The 17,658-nt window shown below is 44.1% G+C and overlaps 1 protein-coding gene across 1 annotated transcript; it reads left to right on the forward strand.

Annotated features, from left to right (window-relative positions):
* Positions 1 to 144: 144 nt before the first annotated feature.
* LOC115816046 (zinc finger protein DPF3) lies at positions 145 to 17,645 on the forward strand. The gene is made up of 10 exons (XM_030779020.1): positions 145 to 176; positions 8,174 to 8,334; positions 8,654 to 8,761; positions 12,850 to 12,974; positions 13,453 to 13,548; positions 14,807 to 14,873; positions 15,665 to 15,706; positions 16,021 to 16,161; positions 16,598 to 16,726; positions 17,180 to 17,645. The coding sequence occupies exons 1-10, from the start codon at positions 145 to 147 to the stop codon at positions 17,338 to 17,340; spliced, it is 1,062 nt and encodes a 353-aa protein (XP_030634880.1). The 3' UTR covers positions 17,341 to 17,645.
* The last annotated feature ends 13 nt before the right edge of the window (positions 17,646 to 17,658 follow it).

Below are 17,658 nucleotides of genomic sequence, written 5' to 3' on the forward strand. Positions count from 1 at the left end.
AGTTTACTCCCTAGGTCACGCCTTCTTTTCACAAAGACCTTCCTCGCATTGGCTAGAGGTTTTAGACTATGCCCTGATTGGTCACTTTTTCATAGGTTTCCCTCAGTATTGCGAGACGCTGATATTGCGTTACAGTGTGGCAAAATGGCGGCTGTCATTCAGAATCCAGTAAAAGCGTAAGTAATTTGACAAATTAAAAAATGATTTGGGCAGACATTTCCATGCTCAGTCAAGGTAGTTCGTGTCTGAAAGTAAACAGAAGTTAGACTGAGAAGATGAGAATCGCTGTCTTTGCAGTTTGTAGAAATTCTAGTAGCGAGTACATTCTCTAAAATGTAGCTAGCTCGCTTTATAGGAAGACGATATCTGGCAACTAATATCTGCCAGCAGAATGTTAGTCAGCTAGAGTAAATAATTCAAATTATGTTCTCAAACAAATGTGATGTGTTATATAACTGTGTGATGTCAGCTCGATAAACAAAGGTAATTTCAGTCCGGGCTATCTGTCTTAGCGGTTTCTTTTATTTAGACTAACGTATTAAGAAGGTTATTTTATGACTTCATGAAAGTGTTTTCACACCGATGATCAGGCGACAACATTGTGGACTACTTGGAGCACCCATATTATTACAGTCCGAATGAGCTTTCCTTTTTTACAGCCGTCATAAGTTGTTTTTTTTTGTAATCGATTGTTTGGTCCATAAAAGATTAAATGTATTACATTAGCTAGCAAGCTACCCAGCAAGCTGTGCAAAACAAGAGACTGCTGATAAACGTTGCTTTGTGCAATCGCATAGTTCCCCATCTCTGGTCTAAAGGTGAATTCCTTACACCCTAAAATTTATAGTTTTAGAACTGCCAATTCTAGAAATGCGCGTTCCACGGAACTTTGCAACAAAACACAGTCGTGGCCATCGCAGCTCGTGCAGAGTGCATCGCAACTGGATAGCCTACTTTTTGCTCAGAGAGGCGCAAGAAATGACAAGAATGTAAACGGTGTCCCTAGAAGCGACACACATCCCCCCTTTCCCCCGTGTGTCCCGAATTCAATCAATATTTGTAAAACAGTTAAATTTCAGCCAGCAGTAATCAGCTAATCCACAAAGGTTCGTGTCTTATCAGTGCTCTTTTGGTCGACTCCATTTCGTTTTGTTGCAACTTCAGTTGATTCGGACAGTACTGTAAATCATTGGTTGTTGTGCAGATTAATTGAAACTACGTTTGTTATTTTTAAGGTGGGGTTATCATGATATAATTATATAACCCTTTGGCAGTACCGGTATGGTGGGGTTCTTTTTTTGCTCGTTCTGTCCAGAAAAAGGTACCTGCCAAAACTGAAGAAAAAAAAAGGAACACCAGATAAAAGCGTGGCACTTGGCTTCCACGAACTTTAAAGTGACTCGGTATAGATTTTACACGTGCCAAGAACTCTGCTGAAAGGATGTCATTTCCCTCCAAGAAATACCTTCTTGTTTTGTTGCTTTTGGTGGTGGCAGACCCATGTCTTGGGTCTCACTCTAGAATTTCCCCATCATTGGTCTGTTGGGTTGAGGTGCAGTGACCAAGCATATGGTTTTACATTGGTTTTTTTTTTTTTGGTTTTTTTTTTTTATGATCATCAAACAATTGCAGTGATCAGCCATGCCCTGTGGATGTAGTGTGTGCTCTCATCCTGGTAAAGACCACTCCCATCAGACGCATAGCTTTGACAGCTTTGGCTTTGCGCTCCAAAGACTTGCGTCAACCTTAACCATACTAGGGGAATGCACCCCAGAGACCCTTGCAGAGACACCAGAACTCTTTGGTGCGTCCTTGGCCTTGTATGTGTCTTCTAGCCTGCACATGTGTGTTTTTCCCCTTTTTAATAACAACAGGGTGAAAAATGAGTCATCTGACCATGATTTCCTACTGCCTGTGCTCTTGTGCACTGCTTTCGTCTGTAACATTCATTTTAGGCTTTAAAAAAGAGGCTTTTATGTGCCGTACCCTCTGTAGCATCCTTTTCTGTGACTCTTCATGATGACAGTACCAGTTGACTTAAGATTGCCCATCAGGTTCATGTTGCATCTTGACCCAATGCACTGACATTCATTGTTTAAGAGGCTGTCCTTTAATCCACAGTTGACCCTGGCTGATGATGTCTTTCACTCAGATTTCCATACCAGAAATCACTTCAGCCACTTTCCCCAGCGAAATGAGCTTAGTTTGTACCCTGAGGGGCTCTCAGGTCTGATATTCTGTGAAGTTGCTTTGTAAAAATGCCTTTTCTTAAAAAGCACTATTGAACTGAGTTTAAAAAAAAAAAAAAATACCAGCAAGTCATGCAGTCGTTCTTCCCTAAAACAATCTTCACAAAGTCTCCTCCTCTAGCCATAGACATCTAACACACTGGCCAGCTGGGCCTGCGTAGCATTTTTACACGTAACCCCGCGGACGATGGGATTTTAATTGCTTGATTAACCCAGAAACCGCATTTTTGCGGAAGTGTGCGCTTACGCTACACTTTTTTTTGGGCATGTTGTATACCAACGCACTTCCTTTAATTTGGCAGTTAACCATATGTAGAACTGCAAAGATAATATTAACCACAAGTCATATTTTCTCGGCGAGAGCAGGAAAGAGTGGGGTCGCACGTCTATACGGCGCGACCTTGATGCTAAATGCTAACATAACTGTACCTTTAAGTGGAGGAGTCCTACAGATTAGTAGAGCCCAGGATCTGAAGCCCATCTGTCAGGAGGTATTGCGACAGGGTGGAAGTGTGGGGCGCAGACAGGAGAGCCATCTGCTCTGCACTGGAGAGATGGCATTCGCAGGAAACTGAAAAAAAAAAAAGGGGAAAAAAAAAAACCAAAAACCCGGGTGCCAAATCAAGGTGTGGAGGGTTTAGCTCGCCTGTGGCCGAGATTTGGATTCGTGTTACCGAAACCTGCACCTACAAGAAGGAACCCCCACTTCAGTTGAACATCCATAGTAAATTATTGTTAACCAGCAGGATCTTACGTCAAACATTATTTGGGTGGCATATTGCCAGTGTGAAAGAACTAAGGTGGTTTGAATGAAGAACGTTTGTCGGAGTCAGTCTTTTCCCCGGGCTACAATACGAGAGCTTATTCTTTCAGAGCTGTGAACATAGGCCTATAAAATCAAATTGGCTTTTTCTTTTTTCTTTTCTTTTCTTTTTTTTTTTGGTCGCTCTTCAAAGAATCTTCAGTTTTGTCACGCTGAAATAAATATCTGCCTTTAAACTTAAAATGACCTATGATTGGAGCCTGCGTAGTATTTAAAGTTACACCGCCAATACGTCAGGCACCTGTGGATCGTAGGCCTACATTTTGCATAGAAATATCCTGAAGCGATGGCAGCGTTTTAACTTTGGCATGCGAAGTGCATAACCGGCAAGATTTCTCACTTTTTCCATCTATAGCGTTTTGGTCTTATGTTGTCGCGTGTGTTGGGTTCAGCTCTTTCGTTTCATCACTGCTCTGAGTTGCTTCTCCAGACGAGAGATGTTGATGCATAAAGGTGGAACGTATTGCTGCCATAAGCTGAGTTAAATGAAGTAAATCATTTTCTATAATTAGTTACAGTCTTATATTTCAGGCTTCGTTTCACACTTTCCGCAGATCATAATTTGTCGAGCCAGACGCTAATTGGATGTCGAGAGCGTGGACTAGTTTGACCTCTCCGTATTGGAGATTTCGAGATACAGTTTGGAGGGAGGGGTGGTGGTGGGGGGCGGGGGGGTGGGGTGAGCCTTGTTGCATTTCTTTTCTTGTCATTACCACAATAATACTCATCCTTCAACTCCCATGTGTGTTCCAACGTGATTGAGGTTCAGACAGAGGAAACGTTGAGATTTGGTGGTACACTCACAAAGTGGCAGTTCAGTTTGTGTATGAGGTTAGATCAGACGTATTCATTTGGAATATGACTAGACACGGATCTCTAATGTGTGGTCGCCTACATCCATAGCTGTGTTCTGTTGTTTCATTCTTAAAACCCGATTCAGTTGCAGCCGCTTAAGTGAAACGTTGGAAGACCATATTACAGACAAGAGTGCTGGCTGAGTTACTCCTATGAGACGTTGTTTGCAGTGTCAATAAAAGGGTAGCCAAGACAGAATGCAGTGGTATAATTCTTTGCCCCCCCCCCTTTTTTTCTTTTCTTTTTTTTAAACAGCGTTGTGAGCAGCACTTTGGCTCGTTGGTCTTGTTTGTACACCTTTCTGAAGCTGATGGCTACGCACGTGGTCTGCACTAGACTACACCTTCATCTCGTAGTACCGTTACACTGACTTCCTGTGAGGGCAACGAAGCTCATGCGCTCAGACTGAAAAAGATTAACTCTCAAAGTGTAAATACAGGAGGGAAGACATAAGCAAAGTGCTCGTAACGTTAAATGTCCATAGTCCACTTTTTTCTTTTTTTTGGGGGGGAGACTAAGAAACTGAATCCGACGCACCAATAGTATTGAGTGATCTCGGCCTTTCAATCTTGTTATGATAATGCTTTCTAGATTTCTCTGTCTCTTGAGAGAGAAAGGGGAAGTTCGGGAACGGTGGTTGGGGGGTTTTTTGTGTGTGTGTGTGTGTGTGTGTGTTTGTTTGTTTGTTTTAACGTGAAGACATGCCTGCCTGCGGTTTTAAGTACGGTTTTGCGTCAAAGCTATCCTGTAGCACGCAAGACAAATTTATGTAACTCCAGAACTTAGTGATTGGTTTGTGACGTGACACAGCAGGGCAGACCGTTGACAGGAATGTTCAGATAGTGGAGGCCCCCCCACCCCCCCCACCCCTCCAGACACACACACATATACACACAAACACACACACACACTCACACACCCTCCCTTTTGGCCAAGAGATTCACCTACTTTCCACAAGCGCTCATACACAAGTAAATGTAACCACGTCTTGTCTCTGACAGACTTGACGTGGGTCTTGCGCGTGTTGCTTCATTCACATCAGCGAACGAGCGAGGGGGTGTTTTTTTGGCCGTTGAGATATACCTCAACCACTTCAATGGCCCCAGATGTAACGGACAACGGAAAAAAAAAAAAAACTAAAAAAGAAAAGGGAAAAAACATATAGAAATGTACTGAACGTGTGAGAAGAGAAGAAAGAGGGTTGTAGCTCACCCATGTTTGTGCCGTCATTCATGTAAAGAGTGTGAGAGGAAAGGTTGGTTAACTGCACCTGCAGAGTGGGGGGGACACACTCGCGTCATGCCCCCGACACCCTGTGGTTGACAGCGTAGCAAGACTGTGTCTTCTCTAACCAACCTTTTACAAACCAACTGTCTACCCGACAAGGCGCCGCGAACAGAAAAGGCCGTCTAAACCGACGTTTTGAAAAATGATTTTCTCGTACTCTTTACACGGAAACAATTACGAGCATCGTTCGTAAATAAATCCAGCGACGCGCCCTCACACCACACCCATAGAATTTTCAACGTGCATTACGTCATCACACGGTTCGTTTTTCGTTTTCTGCCACAGCCTTGCCCATAAAAGTGACTTGTATCACATGCTGAACCGCAACCTTTTTTTTGTGTGTGTTTGTTTGTTTGTTTGTCTGTTTTGTTTAGTTTAGTTTTGGTTAAGGAGACTGAATAATGCGTTGTCTAAACTTGTTCTGTGAGGGTTTTTACTTGATGTTTACTTGGTTAAACTCACGCTTCGTCCATGTCCCTTTTCTCCGGCTGTTGCACGTCCTGACCGTGTCACACTTCTGACCTCTCTGTTTTTCTTTCTGCTCCCTCACTCCCTCTCCATCGCAAATAATTGCTTCACTCTCTCTCTCTACCTCCTCTCTCTCTCTCTCTCTCTCTCTCTACCTCCTCTCTCTCTCTCTCTCTCTCTCTCTCTCTCTCTCTGTCTCCCTCCATGCCTTGAGTTGCTGGATGTGTTTGCTCTTCTCACTCTCGCTGACACTCCATCTCTCTCTCTCTCTCTCACTCGTTCTCGCTGAGGTTTAGAACACTGTGGCTTTGTCTGGCCCTGTGAGAGCGTCTTCTCTTTGTTTGAGACAACATTCCACACAAGTTTGCATATCAGCCGGAAGAAAAGCTCTTCTGAGGAAGATGGGAGAGAAGAAAATAAAGGGAGAGAGAGATAGGAGAAAGAAAAAAGAAAAACAACACACACGCCCACACTACTCACACACACACACACACCCCGCCAGTTTGAGCCTTCTATCTCTCTAACACATTATCTAGCTTTGCAATGTGGAAATTCACGGTTGGTTCAGACCACACTGACTTACTGACTTGAGACAGGTCAGCGTTGGGAAAGAAGGTGGGGGTGGTTGGTGGTGGTAATTGAAAACATGCGTTTAACAATCATTATGAGAAAGCTGTTCGTAAAGCCTCATTGATAAGGCCATCGGCGGTTTGAATATTGTCAAACGCGTCAGTAACACGGATTGTGAGTAAGACTGGGAACCTTAAAAGATAGCGTGCCACCCAAAAATAACGATGACAACGTACAGCCGCCCCCCCCCCCCTTTTTCTTTTTAACCTTCGCACACACGCTTCAAGCCCTAATTTAAAATTCTCCAATTTAACCCAGGTTGCTCGGAGCTCCGCTTTTAATTAATTGACTAGATAATTACCAGGCGAGATGTGAGACAGCGCGAGCGGGTTCTCGACTCCTTCTCGCGCTGAATATTAACATCGCTACCCTCGGGGAACCGCGAGAACGTCTCTGGCGAAGGAACGTGCGGGAAAGGCCAGAGCGGGACGATGCTGCGCTGCGTGGATTGTGTCACGAATGTCACGGATTCTGTTCAGGAAAGAAAGAAAAAAAATCGTGTAAATCGTGTAAATTTGTTCTTAAAAAGCAGGAGAGAAAAGTGACTGTGGGCGTGAGGCAAATGACGACAGCTGCCTTTGGAAACGGAGAAGCAGATCTGTGAGAGAAGAAGTTTTTCGGAGACAGAACTGAAACGGTCCAGTCCGGTCCGGTCCCGTCCCGTCCCGTTCCGGCCTATCGTGCACTACGGCCGCCGGAACGTTCCCGGCAGGTCTGGTTTATGAACTCGTACCGTTCAGTGCGTGTTCGCATGTGTCGAGAACGCGCGGTTCGGTTTTATTTTGTTACGCCTGGTGATCTGTTGATTTTGATTTTTTTGTTTTACCTTGTAGTGTGTCCCTGAGTACGCTGAAACACTAAAATATATCATGTATCAGTATCAGTGAGTCAATATCAATAAGGAAAAAATATATAATGCATCATCAGATTTATGTTTGAAAGTGTATTAAAATAATAAAAAAAAAAGTTTCCTTTGCTTCAAGGCCCTGGCTCAGCTTGCCTCGTCATTGATTTGTGTGTGTGTGTGTGTGTGTGTGTGTGTGTGAGTGAGAGAGAGAGAGAGAGAGAGAGTGCACGCACGCGCGCGCGTGTGTGTTTAATTTGCTGAACCGATTTGGTTGTTTGTAGAAGTCACGTGACTATCTGTCAGAGCCACCACTTGTGCTGATTTTGAAACGATCTCGGACAGGTCGCCGGATCGGGACAGGACGATCCATATTCACGCCCTGCGTAATCGGGCGGAAGGGCATTATTTCGTCCTCCATATTGGCGTACGTTGATAGTACACACAGTATTGACTTTCAGCGGCGTTTTGTGTTGCCGCGGGACACCAGCGAACGCTATCATAGTTTAGCGCAGCCCAGGGACGGTGTTTGCAGTGAGGCCTGTTGTTTGTTTGTTGTTTAAACCGAAGCCAGCAGAGTCCTCTGGCTCCAGGGGTTGGGTGTGGACCAGAGGAAATGTGGATCTTTTTCTTGTGAAGGAGAAATTGAAGGCGCGCTCCTCGCAGATGTGGAGAATACGGGTTTTTCATGTCAGTACACCAAAGCTCTTAACGTCATTGGCGGTACACGCACGTACCGTCATAACCAGAGTCTCCTTTTAGCAATCTGGAGTTTCCACCTATCCAGATCTATTGAGAGTTAAGAAGACATATTTTGACTTCCTGATATGCAGTTCTGTCTGTTTTACCCAGTACAGCAGTACAGACATGGACACTATTTGAAATACATACCACTCAGGATGCTAGCTGTAGCAGACAGAGCTGACTGACTGTGTGTGTGTTTGTGTGTGTGTTTGTGTGTGTGTTCGTGTGGGTGTGTGTGTGTGTGTGTGCGTGCGTGCGTGCGTGTGTGTGTAGTTTAGGTGATCAGTTCTACAGAGAGGCCATTGAGCACTGCCGTAACTACAATGCCCGTCTGTGCGCCGAACGCAGTGTCCGTCTACCTTTCCTGGACTCGCAGACGGGCGTGGCCCAGAACAACTGCTACATCTGGATGGAGCGACATCACAGAGGACCAGGTGGGGTGTTCAGGGAGAGGGGCGGTGCGCTTCAAAAACCTGCAGACCTGATTAAAGAGGGCTGTCGTGGTGGGGGGGGGGGGGGGGAGAACAGCATTGATCCAACAGCAGCAGTTGCTTAGGTCATCGTGTGCGTGTGCATGCGTGTGTGTTTGAGAGAGAGCAAGAAAAGTTCCATATGAACCAGATACTTTCTCATCAAGCCTTACTGGGTCTTCCTTTGCTGTCAGCGGAAGCGTGCGTTATTTGAAGACAGATTGAAAAAACAAGAAAAGCATATAGAGTGAATGACTCTGTGATTGTTTTTTTTTTTTTTTAGGGATGGCTGCCGGACAGATGTACACGTATCCCGCGCGGTGCTGGAGGAAGAAGAGGAGGTTGCACACGGCCATCGATCCCCGTCTTGGATTCTGTGGCCTTCCCCTCGGTAAGACCGTCAAGGAAAAAAAAAAAAACAGCCGTCTGGACGTTATAAAAGGGAAAAAAAAAAAACCCAGATCTCTCTTTGCTTTGTGCGAGTCAAGGAAACCCGCCCTCTGCAGATCTGCAGTGGTGGCTGGGTGCATGAAAAGCTCCTGAATCAACCAATGAATGTCCTGAGAATCCCAAAACAATAGAATCAGGGGTGTTACCTTAAGGCTGGAGCCGAATCCTGTGCCAAGGAATTTTCAGGAGATACAGGTTGTGTTAATATTATTGTTTGTATTTTTTTATTTCTTTGTTCTTTTGACGAATGTCCTTTTTGTTTATTTAAAGGCTTTCTTGACTCTCTGGAATAGTTGAAAGACTGTAAATCTTTCATCAGAACTTCAGATTAGTACCCATCCCCCCCCCCCCCCCCCCCCCCCCCCCCCCCTCCCTTAGATTCTAACCTTGGTTTGTGAATTAAGCAATTACCTGTTCTTCCAGCTTGAAGACTAGCCTTGTCTGCGTTTGATGAAAGAAATCAAATTGCTTTTGTCCTTCCTGCCCTACTGTGAATGTACAAATCTCTAAAAAAAAAAAAAAAAAAAAAAAAAAAAAAAAAATTAAAAAAAAAAGAAAGAAAATTCTTCACCTTTACCTTTAGTCACGCCAATGTCCTCATCTTTCTTTTTTTTTTTTTTTTTTTTTTCATGTCCTCAGTCTTTCTCTGGTTTCCTCGCTCTCTCGCTCTCTCTCTCTCTCTCTCTCCCTCTCTCTCCCTCTCTCGCTCTCTCTCTCTCTCTCTCTCTCTCTCTCTCTCTCCCTCTCTCTCTCTCTCTCTCTCTCGCTCTCTCTCTCTCTCTCTCTCGCTCTCTCTCTCTCTCTCTCTCTCTCTCTATCTCTCCCTCTCCCTCTGTTACTCGCTCTCCTTTTGCTCCCTCCTTTTCTCTCACTCCGTTCTTTAACACCTCCTATTGTTCTTACTCCTTACTCCTTCATACTCTTCTGTTCCATCCTCCGCTCTCCTGCTCTGACCTGATCAAACTCTATGGCCGTGTATGTCACTCTTATTTATGAGTGTGTGATCACTCTGTCAGTAGACTCCTCTCTCTCTCTCTCTCTCTCTCTCTCTCTCTCTTCCTTATCTCTGAACCCCTGTGTCGTTTCTCTCCTGCCATGACAGTTTAGATGTCTGTCTGTGTAGGCTAAAGGTGAACTCAAAGTAACCACTCAGTCGGCCGGATAAACATTTTAACAAACAACATTTGACTCTACGCATCTCGCACGAATTAGCTAAAGTCTTTAACGCAAGCGTGACCGTTTCTTTTGTCCCTAGCAACACCCCCCCCACCCCCACCACCACCCCCCCCCACCCCGCCTCCCACCCAACCTGCTCCCTCACGCCGTGCTCAGGAATGCTAGTTAGTTGCAGGTTAGACTTATGGGAAGAATGTGTGAGAGGCTTGATAAGAGAGGGAAACCAGTAAAAGCCCAGCCTCCGTGTCAGGTTTCCTATTGTCTTTTCCCAAGGCTCACCATGTCATAGCAGGGTTAATAACTTAAAGCAAGTATTGTATGGGCCCCCCCCAACACACACATATATATTGTTTAGATTTTCTCCACACACTTGGTATTGAGAATCAGAATTGGGTTGATAACACAAAACACCAGAATAATCACCAGATGGATTGATCGTTCCTCAATGTTTTCTGCTTCGCTTTCACAGACTTTTGGGACTGCTTATCTCGGAATGGAAAATATTCGTTTGGTCTTTTTTGTTTGTTTGTTTTGTTTGTAAAGGAAGCAGTCGCAGCCAACTGTTTTTTTTTTTGTTTGTTTTTTTTTTATGCTAGCGCCAAAACCAGCTGTCTCTGTGCGGTGGAATCTCTTGAAGATCAAACTGCCATCAGTATTGTTTTAAGAAGCACGCTTCTGTCTTTTCTTTCCAGCATTGTTTTAGGAATTTGACAGGCCTTTTTGAAATTGTCCTGCTGTCGAAAGTGGAAATATTCCCTTAACAGCTTTTGTCACCCACACAGTTAAACCAACGTTTTTTGGGGGTTTTTTTTCGTTTTTTTTTTTTCTTTTCTTTTCTTTTTTTTTTCGTTTGAACCTCATTGGCAGAATTCAGCTGCCACTTTTATCGAATCCAGGCCTCACAAGTGTTCTGCTGAAGTGGAGGTGCTCCAGTCGCTCACAGCCTCTCTCTCCCTCCCTCTCTCTCTCTCCCTCTCCCTCGCTCCCTCCCTTTCTCCCTCTCCCACCTCACTCTCTCTCCCTCCCTCTCTCTCTCTCTCTCTCTCCCTCTCCCTCGCTCCCTCCCTTTCTCCCTCTCCCACCTCACTCTCTCACTCTCTCTCCCTCCCTCTCTCTCTCTCTCTCCCCCTCCCTTTCTCCCTCTCCCACCTCACTCTCTCTCTCCCTCGCTCTCCCTCTCCCTCTCTCTCTCTCTCTCTCTCTCTCACTAAAGCTGAGAATGTGAGTGTGGCAGCGCAATCAGTCTCCTGCAGCAGGCAGCACGGCACACGCTATTTTTAGCCCCCTCCCTCCCCTCGGCCCACCACCCCCACCATACCCCCCCCCCCCCCCCCCCCCTCGCTCCCAGGGGTGAGACTGTCTAGTCGTTTTCTCTTTGAGCTGAAAGTCAACGCGCACAGACACAATGGAAGGAGGGCTCTACGCGTCTAAAGAATTAGCGAACACGGCTCTCCATGTCCCCCCCTGCGCCCGCACCCCCCCGGTGTGTGTGTGTGTGTTTTTCCCTTGTTGCTGTACCAGCATAACTCTACTCCAGTCGTAGGGATGTACAATAGCTTCAGTATTCATAGATAATCCAGCCATACAAAGGCATGAGATGAAAACGGGTGTATTGAACACTGCAATGACAGTTGATTGGTTGATTGGTCGATTGGTAATAAATTGACTTTATGCAGGGCCCTGTTGGTACATTTATGACAAAAAACAGAATTTGTGTTGATTTTTGATTTTTTTTTTTTTTTTTTTTTTTGAGTTATAAGGAGCTTGAAAGAATGAATGAAAGAATTTATCTGCATATACGAATCACTGAGATCAATAGATGAAATGCCCTGTGAAAAAGAACTGCTCTAGTCAGTGCTGAATTAAATCATAATTGTTCTTGGATGCTCTCACCAAGTTCTGCACGGTCTTTCTCTGCCCTCTGGTCTCTGTCAAACAATGCAATGAGTGTGAGTCTGTGTGCCTGTATGTCTTCTGTATCACACTAGCTCTTTGCAAAGAACCAGAAAGCTGTAACTAGGGGTGTGCGATATTGACAAAAATGATCTCTCGATATTTTCTGGGATTTTGTCGATAACGATAAGTAGACGATATTTTGCATCCTTCAAAAAAGTGTTTGTAAAAGTCTTGTATTGTACTAGCTCACTCTTGTTAATAAGATATTGATTGTTGCTTACCAATGATATTAATGGAAACTGCATAATTAAGGAAAACAGCTCTTATTTATTGTCGATTTCCAACATAGTTCGCAGATTGCCATCTTTTGAGCAACATCCGTCTTTTCAAAGCCAAACCGGCTCCATGCAAGTGAGGGTGGTCCACGTGTAGCAATTAAGTCTCGGTGCACATTGTGAGGCTGGTGGTGTCCGTTTGTCTCCTGGCATTGTTCGCTCACTCATTTTTAACTTCAGTCATGCGTTTTTAGGCAGCTACGCTTGCTTAACTTGTGGTGCGGTGACCATGTAAGCCAACACTAGCATACTGCATGCACTCTCAGTGCGCACGCGCAGTAGCCTATCGTACTAGGCTACATGACTCAGGGAATGCGCGGACTCTCAAGGCGCGTTTTTGATTGGTTTTTGCAAAGTGAGTGACATACTCGATAATGTGAGCTCACACATTTGTTAGAACAACAATTACGATATTATCGTAGGCGATTTATATCGCACCCCCTTACCTGTAACCCCTCCCTTTACTAAGTCATGTTCCCTATGGTGGAGACACCAGGATGTGTTGGATTATTTTGCCTCTCTGGTGTTTCATGGATCATGACTGCTTGGCTGTTTGTCTTTTTTTTTTTTTTTCCTGATTGTTCTGAGAAGACCGCGTGCTTTGTTTTCTCTGCTCACCCAGAAAGTGGACTGTCAGCCAATCAGAGTCTTCCTTCCCAGAGCACCACCCTGGAGGCTCTGCTGAGAGGAGAGAGCCTGGACCCCAGGAACAGCTCCAGAGATGAAGAGAGCCTCCGGGAGATCCAGGTGAGGGTCTGCTCCTGGAGACATTAGAACCCCTCAGAGCATTCGCTCTAGAACCTTCTATGAACCTGTGGCCCCTCCTTGGCACTAAATCACGGATTAAGCATCAATCCACTAAGCAAGTAGTTGACACCGCCCCATTCTCAAAAACAGATATTTATATTCTGTTTGGTTAGTGGTTCTTTACATTCAGTGCTGTAGCACAGGAAGGGGTGTGGTTTTGGAGAAAGCTTGAGTCTTGTTTGTGCTGAACCTCGGTTTTTCTTATTTTTCTGTTTCTCAGCTCGCTAGACTGTGAGTGAAACATTTCCTATGCCCCTCACACCTGAGCATCTGACTCTCTCTCTCTCTCTCTCTCTATCTCTATCTCTCTATCTCTCGCTCTCTCTCCCTCTCCCTCTCTCTCTCTCTCCCTCTCTCTCTCTCTCATTCTCTCATTCTCTCTCTCTCTCTCTCTCATTCCTCTACTCATCAATTATAGAGAGTTTTGGAAGCTGACGCGCACGAGGATGGTTACCATGACGACGACGACTTTGAGGTGGACACTCCAAAAAGGAAACACAGAGGCAAAGGCAGAGTGAGTGTCTGACGGACAGCAAGAAGAAAAAAAAGAGACACATCAAAACCACAGAGGTGTTGTGCTTGCTGTCAGAGTGCAAAATTGTATCGATATGCTCTCAAAGTTGTGTCTACAGTAAGAAGCCTCGTTAACCCTCGAGTGGTTCTCGGCTCTACCGAAGAACTCAGTGAATGAGAACCAAGAAACACGTTCATCAGCCTGGTTTACCGTCTCACTGAAAATCCCTGATAGATCTAGCTGTGTTGTAGATGAGTGAAGCTGTCGGTCAGTAAGCTAAAGACATTGCAGAGGAGACTGTCATTGATCTCAACTAAATAAAACAGAGCAACCACAGCAACAACAACAACAACAACAACAGCAAAAAAAAAAAACAAACGACCTGACTTCTTTGTCTGGTTAATGTCCAGTAAGAGGAAGCAGGAATCTATAAGCTTGTCATCACGCGTTTTCCATCTGTCTGTTGTGAATTTGCCTATCTTTAGTAACTGCCTGATTTGCAAGTGAAATTTGATTCCTATCTTTTATAAGGCATGAAATTGAAATATCCACAGCGCCGACAGGATTGTGGTTCTCTCTGTTTGTGGGTCATTACATGTTTGTGCAGCAGAAATGCTTTGGGAGGAGTGTCCTTAGCAGATTCTTGTCTCGTGCTGTGTGTATACAGTACACAAGTAACCCCTGAAAAGCGTTAACTTAGTAAACCTTTTTGTCCCCCCTTATTCTTAACACTAACCGTCTCAGATTGCTGTGTTCGGTTTTACAAACCTTGTGTAAGACATCCATGAGGTTGGCTGTCGTATAAAAACCACGAGGGTTTGTTTGTTCAGCTCTGTATGAATGTTCAAACCTGCCTAAATTTGTTCTGTCATTTTTGGAGTTGATTTGTGAAGCAGCAGATGTACCATTTTGAAAACAAATTGAGTCGTCATCACGAAATGGATTATCTTGGAGATTGGGATAGAGTGCATGTTTTGTTTTTTGTTGTTTGGCTTTTGGTTTGAAGATCCCTCTGCTGGCTATTTAAGGTTCATACTTCTGAAGAGTTATGTGGTATTTGTATTTAAATTACAGTTACAGTTGATTGTAACGGAACACCAAAATGCCGCTCATTTAAACGGGACCGACCCATGCATTCCCAGCATCCTTAGGACAAGGTCACAGGGAGACCCTGGTGTGTGTGTGTGTGTGTGTGTGTGTGCGCGCGTGTGTGTTTGTTTGTCTGTCTCTCTGAGGTGTGCATTGTTCTCTGTGACAGGGCCGGGGGTCAGGGCGCAGGAGGGCCGATACCGCGGACGATCACGATAAACCGTACGGCTGTGAGAGTAAGTGACCACAGACACACCGACACTGTTTCTCTCCCCTTACACGACTTACACTCAGAGTCTATGCTGACAGTGTGGTCTCCCACAGAGAACATGCCGAGCCACAAATATTCACGTACAACATGGTCTTGTTTTAATTATCCGGGGTTATAATTAACAGGAAACCTGCAAAACAGTATTGGCATTTATCATAACTGGAGTCTGCGTCAACGCAGACGCAGTCGATCTTTTGTTGGGATCGCTGTCAGACAGTGACGTAGTATTGTTATTTACTTTTTTTTATTTTTGTAAATGCATGTTTTGGAAATTAGGTTCACTGATGGATCGTTGTGAGGAGATTGATATGTCTGTTGCTTAAATTTAACTTCCCAGAAAGTACAGCCCCCCCCCTCACCACCTCATCCTAACACCCCCCCCCCCCCCCAAAAAATCACCTGGATGTTAAGAGCAGAAATTAAAATCCCTATAAATCCCTTTTTAGAAAATCGATGTCATTTGAGGATCCTTTCACCGCCGTTGCCCCGGCATAGCCTCAGTGTGGGAGGGATCGGATGGAGCTTTGTATGAAACGGTTTCGGATAGTCTTAATTTAGCATGCAATTTACATGCGGGAAAGCAAACAAGAAGGAATAGAGTTCTCGTATGTAATATTAACACCATTCTGAGTGAAAAACAGTTCAATCACATATTCACCTTTGTTCCTTTCTTTCTTCTCTTTCGTTTTTTTTTTTCACTTTTTTATTGTTTTATTCTTTTTTTTTTTTTTTTGCTTTGTGTCTTCTCTGTTTCAGACAGATACAAACAAAAGCATAACTCAAAAACTTCGGCATCAGGTATATGAATTTTCATCTGCTTTGGAAATTTGGGCTCGCAGAGAGTCAGATGATTAGTTGCTCGGCCAATAAACTTAACGTAGCGGCATGTGTTAAGCTTTTTTTTTTTTTTTATGTGAGTCTTGTTGCCGAGCACCATCCAAAACCTGTTGTAGCGCTCCTAGAGCCACGAGTGACTTAGATCTGGCCGTCAGTCTCCCAGACAGGAGTCTGGGGAAAAAAAAAAAAAAAAGAGTTAGAACATTTCTGTGGTGTTAGCTCAAAGGATACACATTTGCTTCTCTCTTGTCATTTTTTTTTTTTTTCTTCCTCAGTTTGTGGGAAACGCTACAGGAACCGCACCGGGCTAAGTTACCATTATGGCCACGCCCACTTGGCTGAAGAGGAGGGGCCACAAGTGTCAGAGCCTTCACAGTCTCCTCCCACCACCAACCATCGCTCCCACAGCCGTAAACGTAAGGCAACAAATGACTCACTAGATTCCGTCTTATGAGAAGTGTGCCGCATCACGTCCTTGGTGTGATTAAAAATGGAATTTAAAAAAAAAAAAAATTGTAAAAAAGGTGTGATGTGTCATATTCACACAACACTAGGTAGAGATGAACTGAGTAAGAGAGCTGCTGGTCACACTCTCCCGAAAGTGATGTGGTTGAACGCACAGCATCAAGATCTTTGCGCATCATTGTAGTAGTTGAGAAATGAACATAGAGTAGCGCAGTGGAGGCATTTCTTGTAATGGAATATCTTGTACTGTTTTTTTTGTTTGTTTCTTTGCTTGTTTTTTACTGAGTACATTGTAAAACTACAAAAAAAAAATTGGGAAAATATTGCAGTACATATTGCAGATCCCGCGGGTTAACAGAACATTATTCTGTCGTTCCATACTCACAGATCAGAAGAGTTCAAACGCCTCTTTTACACCCAATAACCATTGCAATGCCTGTCAGGGTAAACCAGGCTCCAACAGGAAAGACGGCAGAGCTGCTGACTCTGGGGCCTGCTCCAAGTGTGGCCGTGCTGGTAAGTAGCATTCTCCTCCATTTGGGCAGACTACTCTGGGGGTTTGTTTGTTTGTTTGTTTGTTTGTTTGTTTGTTTGTTTGTTTGTTTGTTTTAGGTTTTTTTTACTTCTTCTGCTCCTTACCTCAGTGACCACCTCTTCATTCTTTCAGAGTCTCCTCCTCACCCCTTAGCCTGTCAGTGTCAGGATTTAGATTTATTCTTATAAACTCCATTTAGCTATTCGTTTGTCTTGAACAAAATAGGGAGATAAAAATATAGCGCGGTTAACCGTATTTTACTATTTACTTTTATTAACCAAACCATTGTAAACCTATATATGGCTCAAAATAAACGTAGTGTGTCTTGAATCACATTTACTGTGGTCTTATGTTGTTTAAAGCTGTGGTTTGTCAGGGAGTTATGATGTTCCTTTTAAACTGGTCGGTGCGATGTCTGTGTTGTGTTTTTGAAGCTGAACGCGACGCAGAAAAAGACGACAGGACTTTGGTCGGAGCGGAGGAGCTTTTCGGCTCCACCTCAGAAAGCGACACTTCCACGTTCCACGGCTTCGAAGAGGACGACTTCGAAGAGCCGTCCTCGAACGGCAGCGAGACTTCCACGCGATACAGATAAAGGAGCCTCTGCCATTTCAAAATGGACATATTTAACAACAACGTGGAGCTTAACTGATAAAATCTCTGCTGCTTCTTTTAAAAGTTGATTTTTTTTTTTTTTTTCTTGTTAATTTGTGGAAAGCACAAATGATTATTTCAGAGGAGAAATTTAAAAAAAAAAGTGTTATTTTATTATCTTTACTGGACAATTTTCACCTTTTAATAAGTTATGAACATATTTTTTATTATTTAAACTCTGAGAGAGACAAGAAACAAGACTTTTCTGGTGAATGATTTTTTGCTCTCTATGAAACAAAGAAACCATTTTCCTCTAAGT

The sequence above is a fragment of the Chanos chanos genome, chromosome 1, assembly GCF_902362185.1.
Source record: "Chanos chanos chromosome 1, fChaCha1.1, whole genome shotgun sequence".
Taxonomy (NCBI): domain Eukaryota; kingdom Metazoa; phylum Chordata; class Actinopteri; order Gonorynchiformes; family Chanidae; genus Chanos; species Chanos chanos.